This window comes from Aquarana catesbeiana, linkage group LG05 (assembly GCF_042186555.1).
Source record: "Aquarana catesbeiana isolate 2022-GZ linkage group LG05, ASM4218655v1, whole genome shotgun sequence".
NCBI lineage: Eukaryota > Metazoa > Chordata > Amphibia > Anura > Ranidae > Aquarana > Aquarana catesbeiana.
Window position 1 is genome coordinate 535,111,228 of NC_133328.1, and position 14,521 is coordinate 535,125,748.

The following is a 14,521-nucleotide window of genomic DNA, read 5'->3' on the forward strand; positions in this document are numbered from 1 at the left end:
TGTATATACAAAACACAGTTTCCTCATTTATAGGACAAGGGTTACATTGCTTTATCCTAATCAATGAGTATCACAAACTTTGGGAACACCCAAAAATGGGTCAGGAATAGAGCTAGGAACTAGGGCAGGGAGATTGTACCATTGGAGATTTAGGCCTTGTTCACACGATGCATATTAAAGGCCCGTACACGTGATTAAAAAAAAAACGAAAGTTAAAGTTGGTCTGAATGATCTACCGATTTTTGGATCGTTAGTACAGTGCTTTCGACAGCTGATTCTGATTTTTCGTACAACAAAAGCTGGATGTGCAGACTATAACATTTTTAATCGTAAGTGAACACAACATCCGATTTTCGTTTAACCAGTATGGTTTTCGTCAGAAAAAAATCGTAAGAGGAAGACTACACATGCTCAGAAATGAAAGAACACATACAAAACAATTCAACACATTACGTCACTTCTGAAGTTCAATTCTTCTGTACGAGAATTTTCGGATGGCGAGTAACCTCTTCACTTTCGACAAGAGACTAGCATGCGACACAAAAATTAATGAAAATCTGATCGTGTGTACGAGGCTTAAGGCTCCATTCACACTTGTGCAACTCCAAAATCGTGCGATTTCCATTGTAACTTTTCATTGCGACTGATGCAACTTTGGATGGGTGACTACTGATGCGATTTTGGCTTTGATTGTTGCACAACTGATGCTGATAACATTTAGATGTGACTTTTGAATGTTTTACATTGCTGTCTACGGCACTCAAGTCGCATTAAAGTAGTGCAGGATCCCTTTTAATGTTGCATAGATTTGAACGGTTTCCAATTAAATACATGAGCTATGACTTGTCATGCGACTTTGTGTGTCCAAAGTCATATGACAAGTCGCACAAGTGTGAATGGAACTTAAAAGCATACGCTCATGAAGAACTGTTTTTATCTGTACAAAGATCCACAGGTGTTCCCTGCAGGCAGTCCCAGTAATGTTGTTAATTGGGATGCAGCAGCTGCACAGACATTGCTTACAATCCGACATCCATTCCGGTGCACCGCCCCAAACTTATACAGTGTGCAATCTGGGGCTTTGCACCCACACAGATGTCATATTGGGAGACACGTCTATCCATGCTGCACAGTGTCCCAATTGACATCAATAAGACTGCCTGTACGAGGCTGCATGAATCCTGTGCATGCCCACGAGGGTAAACACTGCCCTCCACAGGCATATGCTTTGGTGTGCCCCTAGGTGAACTGGGCCTTAGGGAAATATGAGGGTGGCTCATTTCAGTTACAGATGGGAACTACAGTTCATCTTAGTGAGTAAAAGGATTTGAGTTATTACTGAATTATGGACCTAGAAGTATTAATGCGACTTCCACACTTCAATAATTTCAACGTGCCATTTCAAGCAGCAGTAATAAGAAAAAAGATAGCAAGTCCAGGTATTACCAAAGGTTAACCCAAACTTGCTTCCTCCCCTCTAGAGCACAGTTTAGCATTATTTATTCAACCTTTCACCTTGTTTCTGTAGCAAGAAACAGCCTTTATTACTCAACATGACATCACCAGGCTTGTGGGATTTTTTCAGGGGTAGCTCAGTCTCTGCTAGTGTAGGCACACCCCCAGAGCTACATCTCCCAGGAGCCCTCTACCAACACAGGATAGGCTCTTGGGAGTCCAGACAGCAGCATTATTTTGCTGAGAAAGAAACAAGAGCATGGGAGAGGCTGTGTTCTATAGTGCAGAAGGGAGCACTCTGTTAGATAAACAGATATTCTACCTATACATGTTGTGTTTTTTAGAAAGATAATACATTAAGAATTGTGCAGACATTAATTAAAACATTTTTATTCTGCCCTTACATATACTAAAGCTGGCCTGGAAAGGGGGTTTAGGTCTGCTATTAGCACTTTTATAGAAAGACCATTCAACAAACTCCAAAGAACTCCCCTAGCTGGCTAAAAAATGTTAAATATTCATATGAATATTCATCTATGTGAAGACTCTTAAAGTGTATAAACTCCAACAATGACTTGAACCCCTAACAATGAACTTCTCTTATTTTCTCCTTTCTAAAATACCATTGACCCTCAGTTCAATGTGTGGATGGGTTTTTTTCTGAACAGCTGGATGATCAACAAAAAAAAAAAATAAACGATTAAACTATGGCCAGCTTTAAAGAGCCAAGTTAAATTCCTGGGAGATTTATAGGGAAGGAGAGGGAGAGAGATAGAGAAGGAGAGAGGGGCGATTTGGCATTGAAGTCGATGGGAGGCGATTTGGCATTGAAGTCGATGGGAGGCGATTTGGCATTGAAGTCAATGGGACGCAGCATGTCATTATCGGCACCTTTTTTTTTTCTTCCGTGGCAAAATGCAAATAACCCTATTTGTTTGTCAGCTGATATATTAGTGTATCCCTAATATTGTCAGCAAATATAGTGGCGTATCCCATATTTATATATAGACCGTATCTCATAAAAAAGTGAGTACACCCCTCACATTTTTGTAAATATTTTATTATACCTTTTCATATGACAACACTGAAGAAATTACACTTTGCTACAATGTAAAGTAGTGAGTGTACAGCTTGTATAACAGTGTAAATTTGTCGTCCCCTCAAAATAACTCAACACACATTTGGCATGTCTTTTTTTGGCGGAGGAGCGAGTACCCCGTTTTTACAGTTGCCCGGCCATTCACAGCGCAGCTCGCGCATGCGCAGTACGCGCCCGGCTGTGAAGCCACTGTTTTGTTTTTTTTTAGATCCTCAGAGAATTCATGCGGTGCCATGTTAAACTTCCAGTGACCAGTATGAAAGAGTGAGAGCAATAACACCAAATTTAACACACCTGCTCCCCATTCACACCTGAGACCTTGTAACACTAACGAGTTACATGACACTGTGGAGGAAAAATGGCTAACTGGGCTCAATTTGGACATTTTCACTTAGGGGTTTACTCACGTTTGTTACTAGCAGTTAAGACATTAATGACTGTGTGTTGAGTTATTTTGAGGGGACAGCAAATTTACACTGTTATACACGCTGTACACTCATTACTTTACATTGTAGCAGAGTGTCATTTCTTCATTGTTGTCACATGAAAAGATATAATAAAATATTTACAAAAATGTGAGGGGTGTACTCACTTTTGTGAGATACTGTGTATAATTTAAAAAAGCCAGAGTTAGATGAAGTACTTTTGTTTGCAGCCCTTCTTTTGTCACAAAATACACCTCCGCAAGAACAAATTGTGCAGCTTTGAAAAAAGTTGAATAATGTCATTGATGATAGGTGTAGGCTATTTACATACCTCCCAAAGCATGAACGAATAACTCAGAGAGGCCCCCTATCCTTGTTGTAACATTGCTAAGATAGCCTCAGCCATTGCTGCCAACATAACAGGAGCAAGCTCTCTCAAATCCCACGCATGCATGGTTCACCATCCCCTCTGCAGCAGCACGGAGATCAGAATTAGAGAGATCAAACCTGGAATGGTGGAGGTGAGCAGTAATAGCTGGGAGTGTCCTTGCAACAAGGCAGGAAAGGAAGATGTCATCTCTGCGAGTTTTTTCAGAAAGGCTTTGGGAGGTATGTGCTTCTTACCTGCATAGGTAGGTTTTTTTTGGTAAAGGTAAACTAACCCTTTAAAGTGCTCAGTACCCTACTCCAGAAACCAGTGTCTCCGTTCTTGTTTAATCTCTGTGTCCCGCCTCTTGTTGCTATTTGTTATTGCGCAATGTTGCAGCAGCTGCTTCCAGCTGCATACAAAGCACATTGCAATAGATAAAGCAATAACATAACTGACATATACTTTAAGGTATTGGGAATAAAATGCAAGATAAACTATTTTAATGTTCTTTTAGTGAGAAGATTATGCACATGGGTGTGAATGCAATGTGAAATTTTGGAAATACAAAGCACAATCCAACTACAGGTATCTGACCTGACTGTTGTACAGGTAATAACATGAAAAAGACATACCTCCAGCATCATGGGTCCAAGTGTATCCTTGTCTATGACACTTTGGCCTGTAGAGGATATGTCTGCTTTCTGAACTTCATCCTCGTTTGCAGCTGCTGCTTTTTCTGAAACAGAAACAAATAAAACATTACACAGTATGTAATACCCAGGAGATGCTTGTATACATACTCTAGTACTATACTTAGCAATACCAGACAGAGGCGGCCATTAGAAGAAGTCTATCACTAGAAATGAGTGCATTGCTCGATCACAGCACCTGATGCTATGGGGGATATAGAAAGGTCACTGAAGCCTGACCAATAAACTTCAACTTCACATTCTCAGTATTTCATGACTTCTGTTACTGTGTGTAGACGACGGGTACATTTTAAAAGATATGCTATAATTTCCAGGGTGTTTTCCATATTTGTGCTTAGTCACAGGATGGCTATGAAGAGAGTCATTTCATGTTCACGTTTATCCACACCAATCGCACGGCTAGGCTGCCAAACACTACCTTAGAGTGGATTTGGCATTTTTGCTCGCCAAAGCCAACGTTTACAAGCAAGGGACATTCCTGAGATTCCCAAATAGCTTCAAACAGCATCCCAAAGAGGTTTCTGTATGATTAAAATAAGTCTCAGCTTTTATATACCTCTGCTTGTGTCACTTGTTCTGGACTGATTTTGAGCTGTTTAGTAAATAAGCAGATGCTCTAGGCATTTACAGATATTCACTGCTAACCAGATGTGACACGGTCTTATTTTGTAACTAGCTGCCAAATTCTTGTTAAGCACAGCTTATGCTTTATTTCTGATCAACAGAACTTAAAAAGTGTTACTAAACCCACAACAGTAAAATCAGTCTGTATATGCAGTAAAGCATGCTTGTTATACTCACTGTCTAAGGGGTTAATCCGCTGCATTGTGTAAAAAGGCTGTTTGATCCTGTCTTCTCTAATCTTCCACTGTCTCCATTCTATCTCCTGATAAGACAGAGGCTAGGGGACAAGCTGCACATGCTCAGTTTGGTGTGTGTGTGTTTTTTTTTCTTGGGAGAGTGCATGTAATCAGCACAGGGCCAAATCAGCACTGTCTAGACAAAGGGTCAGGAGTCATGCAGCGTTGTAGGCAGCCATAGTAGAATGCAAACTCCACCTACAAGCTTTAACCAGACACCGATAGAAGTCACAAGACTGTTATATACTGCTGATGAGAAAAGGTAGCAGTTTATATTTACTAAAACAATTGCATTTCCGTGTTCTGTGGGGATCAGATATAGTGAATGCAGGGTCCTGGGTTTAGTAACACTTTTTAAATTAAATTAACTTGAGACAAACCAACACCAGCCAGAGGGCTGAATTTTGTGCTAATGAGTAGTTACCCACAACATAAAATCATTACACTTGTTTAATGTGGTAGTCACCCAAAATAAAGTTCTAGTACATGCACCCCTGTAAGGTACAACAAGGGCATCCTGGGAAGGCAGCATTTTGAATGAAGGTAGAAAACTGGGCAGTTCCGGTATTTTGTGCATATTTGTCTTAAACGTAGACAATATTTGGAATCATATTCAGGTTTACTAATTATAGCTAGGTCAACAATAGCAAAACTTTGTATTTTTAAATCAATTTTTCCAGGAGCAGCAACACTGCACAAATATTCTTCCTTTAATAAAACAACTAGCAGAAACAAGTCCTAACACGTGTTGTCCTGGGCACAGAGCTCAAAGAAGGTTTACGTTGTAAAGCGCTGCATAAACTGCTGGCGCTATATTAATCCTGTATATTAAATAATGTTCGTTGAGAAAGTGATATGGCAAGCACAAATCACGTTGTATATTCTTTGGGAAAGCGCCGTGCTCTGTGCAAAATGCATCCAATGGAACTTGTTCCTACTGGCCATTTTAAAAGGTTAGTGCACCTTTATGAAAAAAAAAAAAAACTGCATAATGCCGGTTCGGTGCGCATGCAGAGTTTAAAAAAAAATAAAAAAAGAAACCCAAAAAACTGCGCGGCTTTGACCAAAGTTAAATAATACCCTTATATGTGTAGGTAATCAGAGCTGCACAGTTTGCTTTTATTTTCAGGCGCTCCCCTTACCTGCAGAGGAAGTATTTTCGGCAAGGGTGTACTAACCCTTTAATAAAGAATATTATTTTCAATGTACAGAGTTCCTGGGCTGGTACAATTAATTTCTTTGGTGGAGTCCAGCCAACTCCTGAAATGGGCATGGAGCTTAATCTCATCTAGAATGGCGAATGGTACATTTAGCAGTTTTAAGATTTTTTTTTTTTTAACACATTTGAGAAGGGCATTTCTTGCTTTATGGGTGCAGAATGATTTTGCTTCCTGTTCTGGTGGCCAGAACTCCACCTTATCCATAAAAGATGAAGCCCCCTTTTTAAATTCAAGGAATGTAACAAAAGAAAAATATCGGGAACAGGGAACAGAACACTTGACACCCGACTTCCAAAAGATATAAAAAGCCATAAAGGGATTCAATTTCTATTTCTTCTTGTTTCGTTGGAGAACGCCTTTAAAACGGTTTCCACTTTACTGTGAAGTTGACCATGGCTTTAGAGCTTATCGTGGAATACCAGGTCTACTACTACACAACAGGACCCTCTGTGCTTCTACAATAATCCATCCTAAGCTGGGACAGAGTATTTTACGCTTAAAGTGAGAAAGTCCTTAACTGGTTGCCATAACGGGGATAGTACAATATTACATAATGGATCAACACAATTACCCCAATTAATTATTGCTATGCTGTGACTTGTAAAGGATGCTTTTTTGGGGATTTTGAGAGGCCATGGCGTGCCAGCATGCCACTGCTGAGCCTAAAACGATAAAAGGCACACTGTATAAATTGACATAGTCACCGCAGCTAAGAAGAGCTCTTCAAATTTAGGAGGTAGAGGACGACTGCATTCCACAAATAGTTCAAAATCACCACATCAATATGAACTTTCTCTGCAAGGCAGGGGGAAGACTTCAATGTTCAGCAGCCTTACGGCTCACACACCAAATATGTGCTTTAATCTGGCAAATGTAAGAGCAAACAGACATTTCCTACTGCTCTCTAGTAAAATCAGCACTGGGGGATTTCTGCCCTTTCATTTGAATCTTATCCCAGATTTCAAACTCAATCCGACCTTTTGTAAGCAGACCTGAGCTACAGTAATGTAGGCATGGAGAGGTCTGAACATACATTGGAGCTTTGTAGGGTTCTTCAAAAGACTAAGCTAATTATGTTAACGCATTTCCAGTACGTGGCAAGAACATAATTTTCCCCTGCCTTTCTCTACGTATAGAGATGTGCCCAGACAATGCCAGGCTTTACGTAAAGCTTGGAGCATCCAAAAAAACATCTTCTGGGTTCTACCCCAGAATGTCCTGAGGATCCCATTGGAAAAATTATCACCAAGAAGCCAATCCCAAAAAAAAAAAAAAAAAAAAAAAAAAAATGCATTCTTCCAATGAAAAAACTTAAAGAACCACCCCCCCCTTCAGAAAAAAAAAAAAAAAAAATCAAAACCCAAAAAAGTTAACGAAATAAACTGGTACGCACGTCTGAAATTTAAAAAAAAAAAAAAAAAAAAAAAAGAAAAAGAAAAAAGTTAATTTGTTAAAAGACCTACTTCTAAATAAATTAAACAGGTAAGGTATATCTAGGCAGCACGCCATTCCATTCCCTTCCCTTCCCTGGGCTTCAAGCAGCCATGGCAACGCAGCAGTAAACTAATATTCAACTGCTGCTGGAGTGTGCACACATCCACAGAAGCTCAGAAATTTACCTTTGAGATTATTAAAGTATTCGGAATCTGAAATGTCTACAGGAGGAGCATAACACAGGGGGCAAAAAAAGTATCAAGAATACTACACATTTTTTAAATAAAATATGCATTTCATGTTTACACTTCTCTCCATTTTTTGTTTTTAAGCTATGCTCATTGACTATCTGGCTCCCAAGTTCTGAAAAGCCTTGGCTTAAGACCAGGCTGGATATAAAAAATGATGATTAAAAAAAAAAAAAAAAAATATCTTTTTGTTTTATTTAAATCTGATTTTTTAAATTTATTTTTTAATCAAATTTATTTAAAAAAAATGCTTTTGGTGTAAACATCCATCTAGAGATATATTTTCTATTTAAGATACATTAGTAATTTAGTTTATTCAGCATGAAATGGAGCTTCGTTATGTAGCATGAGGCTGTATATTCTGCAATATTTACATTTTTGGTAAACTCATTGAATGAATCCAAGCTCTGCAAGCTGAGATAACATGCACTGCATTGATGCAGTCACACAATTTCACAGCAACCATGAGATAAACCAAAGTTCAGGAATATCTCTTTATCACATTGTTTTGCAAATCTATGTACACTACAAACTGTATGATTGAATCATTTCTGACATCGCTGTTTTACCAACCTGACAGCTTATTATATTAAATAGGAAACATTCATTTTGTTTGCAAATATTAAAGATTCCAACTACCAGCAAGAATAAGTCCTTACATTTAAAGAGCACCTGTCATATCAGATCCATCATGGCAGCGCCTGTTAGCGGCATCCACTTACCTGCTGCCACCACGTCCCTCACCTTGTTGTGTCACTGCCACATCACCAGCTGCCCCATTAAAGTGAATGGGACTGTTGGTGAGTCAGCAGTGGGTCAGAGGAGGAGCCGCTGTGGGACAGAGATGACAGTTGCTCTTTAAAAATTATGATTTAAATAAAGCCTTTTTACTAGTGATTTGAATGATTTAAATCAAATCCACTCTGCTTAAAGCAGAGTTCCACCCAAAAATGGAACTTCCGCTTTTCGGCATCCCCCCCCTCTGGTGTCACATTTGGCACCTTTCAGCGGGGAGGGAAGAGCAGATACCTGTATAAACCAGGTATTTTCTCCCACTTTCAGGCATGGATATCCGCAGGTACCCGCGGATATCTATGCCATATCCGGCGCCTCCTCCGTCCCCGTCCCCCCAGCTGTCTTCTGGCAGACACACAGGTCCCAGAACACAGTAGGGACCTGTGGGATCGCGTATGCGCAGTAGGAAACCAGGCTGTGAAGCCGCAAGGCTTCACTTCCTGATTCCCTTACCGAAGATGGTGGCGCCTCCAACCAAGAGCTAAGGAATGGATCGGCTTCGGGTGAGGACATCGCGGGCGCCCTGGACAGGTAAGTGTCCATATTTTAAAAGTCAGCAGCTGCAGTATTTGTAGCTGCTGACTTTAAAAAAAAAAAAAAAATTGGCAGGACCTCCGCTTTAAGACAATGCCAAAAAGCTAATTTGCTCAAAATAATGGATATAGGTTTGCTAGTTAATAACCTAAATGCAAACCAGTCTGCTTTTGCTTACAGAGAACTCCAACTAAAACAGCCGCTTAGTTGCATTTTGTGTTGGGATGTACTATAACGGTACTATAATGATATCCAACTCAGTGGTTCGGTTTTTGATTTTGTTTTTTTTTCTGACATGTTGGTGATATATCTTTGTGGTTTTTTTTTTGTTTCATAAATTGTATAGATCTTTTACTTGTATTTATTTAGTGCAACTTATAACATCCAGCTGGATAAAACAAAAATGGTGTCTTCATTTCAGGCTGCAAAGTAACAAAATGTGATTTTAAAGGGGGCAATTCTTTTCTATACCCAGTGTATTTAAGCTGACAAAAACCCCTATACAATTTCACAAAATGTGCCAGATTTTTCAACAGCCATGATGGAAGAAAAAAATAAAAACAGAAGCTACGTGTGGCCACTCCTCCTACATATTACAACTGGACAAGGCAGAATCATTGAGAAAAAAATATTACTCAAATGCAACAGGGATTTCCCTATTGTGCTTTATGAAAGACGCTCTGCCAGAATGCATAGTGTATTGAAGGTGATCTAAACAGACACACAAGGGGACCTTTTACTAAAACTGGTGCACTCACAATCTGGTGCCAATCAGCTTCTACCTTCAGCTTGTTCATTTAAAGTGGTTGTAAAGGCTGAAGGTTTTTTTACCTTTATGTATTAAGGTAAAAAAACCTGTGTGCTGCGCCACCCCCCCCCCCCCCCCAGCTTTCTCAGGACTCAATGGCTGAGACAGCAGCAGGAGCCATTGGCCCCCACTGCTGTCAATCACAGCCAGTGAGCCAATGAGAAGAGAGCAGCGGGGGGGGGGGCAAATCCACAGCTCTGTGTCTCTTATGGATGCATAGAGCAGGGCTCGGGAGTGAGCATGCACCAGTGCCCCAATAGCAAGCGGCTTGCTACTGGGGGCACTGGTCAAGGAGGAGGAGCCATTTGTAAAAATTTGAGAAAAAACTGGAAGAAAAGTAAGGTTGCGGATCAAAGTTACCAGTTAGGTTTTGCCTGATTGGGCACTTTGGGCAACACTAATTCTTTCCATATTTTATACAGTTTTTTTTCTCTTCAGATAAAACAAACTAAAAGCGCAGTAATAAAAACCAACAAACTAGGAAGTGGAAAATTAGATAAGAGATGGCAATAGGATTTCCCACGATTGTCAGTGAGTGGCCATGGACTGAGCATGATGGGTTACGTGGTTGGAACAGTTGTAATATCTGCCCCGCCTTGTAATAATTCACATTTTTCTCAATGTATTTACTAACAGAATGCATAAGCTGTCTCATACCTGTATTACACGGCTTTAATGCACAAACATAACCCATGACAGATGTTGTTTGTTGTAAAGAAAATGTGTCACTTTTCTGATTCACTGTCACACTTTTTAATATGTATGTAGGCAGGATCTTAATATATGTAGTAAACAGCATTAAAGTCCGCGCTGAGGCATAAAAACGGAAAAAGTGGGGAAAGATGAATTGTATTGGAATGGAAACAGGGATTTGTAGAAAATGATGATACATAGAAAGGAGAGAGAGTGTATACTAACAACAGACACACCTGTACACTCACCTCTACAATTACCCCCCCCCCCCCCCCCCCCCCCTTTACTCACCCTCTGAATCTGGAGAGATGAGACACTCTGAGGACAAAGGAATTATTTTAAACAGCCACACGTAGGGAGAAAAAAAAAAAGTAACTTGCCACAAAAACAAGTTAGTAAGCAGGAAAACCAATCCAACCAGCTTCCTGTATGGAGATTGGAGTACCATATTCTATTAGCTGTCAGATAGGTAATATAGCCAGTATTTTTTTTTTTTTTTCACCCAGAACATGGCAGTACACCATACCCCCACTGTGCCCACTGTTCAACGACATTTCACTTGCAAAACACAGAAGCTGGTAGAGGAAGTCTTCTGAAATACTCACTACATCTGCCTGCTTCTATGTTTACTGGTGATTGGGTGCCTCTTGAGTGGCTCAGGAGCAGAACCTTTCCTGCACCGTCTATGTAACACAGAAGAGGTCATCAGATGTTTATGATGGGAGTACCACTATGTTCCAGCCAAAAAAAAGCCCTGGCTATATGGCAGCTAATAGAATATGTTACATCATATCCGACTTTGTCACAGGGGGTGATGAAGTAGAATATGAGGAAACGCGTCGGAACACGGTGGTGAGGTTTCGCTGCATCAGAGTGCACCGGATACCATTTTATTGATGAGCACATTGTGTTTTTAACATGCAAGTGGCTTTTCTTAACCCCTTGGAGCCGGCGCCTCCCGGCCCTTTAAGGGGTTTTGGATGCCAGGAGGCGGCTGGGTTTTATGATCTTGGGATCTTGTAATTGGCTTTCCGATAGTCGCCAATAACTGTCGGGAGCCATTTTTGCGCTATTGCTTCTGCAACAAGGTCCAACCACCAAGAGGCAGCATACGTGTATGCTGCTGGCACCAAGAGGTTAAATAAAAGGTTGAGAGAGTTGATGTACTATACCATTGGAGGCTTTCGTCTCTTTTTTTTTTTTTTTTACACGTTTATGGTTATTGATGAGCCGGACAGAGGAGATGGAGTTATTTTGATATTTCGAGGTGGAAATGTGATTCCATCGTAAGTACAAAATGCCAGTCATGAGAGTGGGTGGCATTTTAGTCTGGTGAGTGATGTCCTAAAGGCAGAGGGGTTACACAAGCATCTGGTGGTGAAATATTTATTTTATGAGAAGGAAGTGGATTATCTTTTCTTCTATTTTGCATCTCTTTATTGACACTCATTTAATGGACTTTTGTTATTGATATTCTTCATTTGCGCTACTGTGAAATATTTTTAGTGTATATTTTGTTTGCACTAGTTTATTCACTATTTACAGTAGTCATTTTCCTTTTGGGGATAAAGAATTTACATAAATAAAAGCTGACCATTGTAAGCAGCCTTGCTAATGTTAAATGGTTTGTCTAATCTCTAACTAATATTCTGCTGGAGAGCTTGTTCTTTTGAAAAACGACAGACTTACTGACTGGACTACGACGTAAAAAAAGAAGAAAAGCCTAAAAAAGAATATGATTTACAACCATTACATCCAAGAAATGGTAAGCTGCAATATAATAAATGCTTGCTTTATGGTCTAATACCACTTTAGGACATCATAGCTACAAAGGAAACACTGGGATAGCCACCTCTTTTTGTGCCAAAAGCACATTCTTTTTTCTTGGCAATCCAGCCCTGAGTATGGGCAATAATGCCTATTCACAGACCTGAACTTGTAACCTTGTTTAGCTAACTGACCCAAAAAAATGAAATTAAAAAAGAAAAAAAAAAAAAAAAAACCACAAACACAAAACACTATGAAAAAAGGTATTCTGGAAGCCAGGAAAGCGAAAGGATTGGGTCCCAAGGACAGCAGTTGTGGCCGGGCCTATGAGCCTGCACTCAGATTGCACTTATCAGGATAGTACTAGGTTAATGCACTGGGGCTGGTACTGCAGCATTTTTCCTTAGAAATGCCTTTTGGGAATGAAAAGAGTTAAGGACATGTTGCTTCTCAGGAAAGCTTTAGGAGGTAAGCAAGTGAGACAATTATACATCTGCACAATCCTAAAATTAGAAAGACTGCCATATGGCTTGGGTAAAGCCAGCACCACATTCGTATTCATTAGGAATCATTCTGCTAGCATAAAAAACACAAGGCCCTTCCTGTGCTCTCTGAATCTGTTTATCTTTTCAACATTAATGCGCCATATATCATCTGGCTGCTGAAATCTCCCACAGTGCAGAAAAAAAAAGGCAGGCAAATCGGCGCAGCTGCCCTTCTCACTGGGAGCAGCCCAGAGCGATTCGTACCGTCACTTGCTTTTTTTCACATGCACACTTCATCCTCGTTAGCAAAATCACAGTTTCCCTAGAACAGATATCACCGCTCCAGACACAATTCCGTTTTTTTTTTCCCCCTCTTAGCTGAGAAAGTAAGACTTTGATGCACTACAGCTCTGCCAGGAATTGCTATAGAGAGGCGCGTGACGAGATGACTAAGCAAACAGTGGAGGGCTGCCATGCACTGAGCACTTTTGGTCAAAGTATTCCAAAGTGAGCGCGACATTTCCACATTCACCTGTAGCCCAAAACAAACGGTTTTGCTGTATAGTCAAAACTGGCAAGAGACTGCCAGTTTGCCACTAGAACACTGTGTACTCGTAAAAGGCCCAACTCTGTTATAGGAAGAAGAACCCAACAAACAAAGAGCAATGTACAAAGGCCAGCTATCCATAGCAACCAATCAGACGTGCGTTTTATGGTGTCAGATTGGTGAAAGATTCATTCTGATTTGGTAAACTGGAATAATGCACTTTGCTCTGTGCCATACTAAATCACATTTTAAAGTTGCATCATGAAAGTAGAATATAAGAAGTGCCAATGAACAAGTATTTCCCAGTGATAACCATCCAGACAGAAGTTGGCCACCAGCTGGAATTGTTTTCAGGCAGACTGGCTACCCAGATTTGTCCAGTCCTGAAAATGAACAGGACTTGGTTTAGCTTTCTAATGACTTACAGCTGTTCATTAAAATAAGTTCACCTTTGTAAAAAATAAATAAATGCACATCTTTTTGCAGGTAAAAAAAAAAAGCGTATTATTATTTTTTTTTTTTACTATGAGCCTGCAAAGCATTGTACCCACAATCAGCAAATCATGGAGGATGGTGCATCTGTATCATGTTACACCCTGAATATACCCACAGGAGCCTACCAGATTTCAGCTTTGTGGAGCAAGCTTAAAGAGTAACTCAAAAAACAAAACAAAAACACAAAATAAAAAAACAGTCCCCCCTGGGTGATGTATGTATATTGCAAGGGTAACTTTTTCCAGATTCCTACCTTTTGTTACTCTGAAGACATAGCTGTTTGTTTGTCTGTGTCCATGTGCATAGTGGATGTAATGGGAGTGGTTTCAGAAGTATCAATCAGCTGCTGCACTTGCAGGGCTCTATCAAATAAAGTTGAAGGGTCTGCATCCCCTCAGATGTGATTTCCCTTTGGGAGTATCTCACCAGAAAAATACATTTTTGTTGCAGGGGATGCCAAAGATCTGATTTGTATCTAAGTGCAGACTTCTGGGAAAATCAGTGAGCCAATCACACAAGCAGGAAATTACATTGGGTGGGTGTTCTGTACACATTCTGTGTACAAAACGCCTCCAG

At 40.1% G+C, this 14,521-nt stretch overlaps 1 protein-coding gene across 1 annotated transcript in view; it reads right to left on the bottom strand.

Annotated features, from left to right (window-relative positions):
- The window catches only part of NCOA2 (nuclear receptor coactivator 2), a gene marked incomplete in the record, with an annotated part of 371,591 nt that overhangs the window by 85,854 nt on the left and 271,216 nt on the right, over positions 1 to 14,521 (bottom strand). The window contains 1 exon segment of the mRNA XM_073631781.1: positions 3,982 to 4,085. Coding sequence (XP_073487882.1) covers positions 3,982 to 4,085 — 104 coding nt within the window.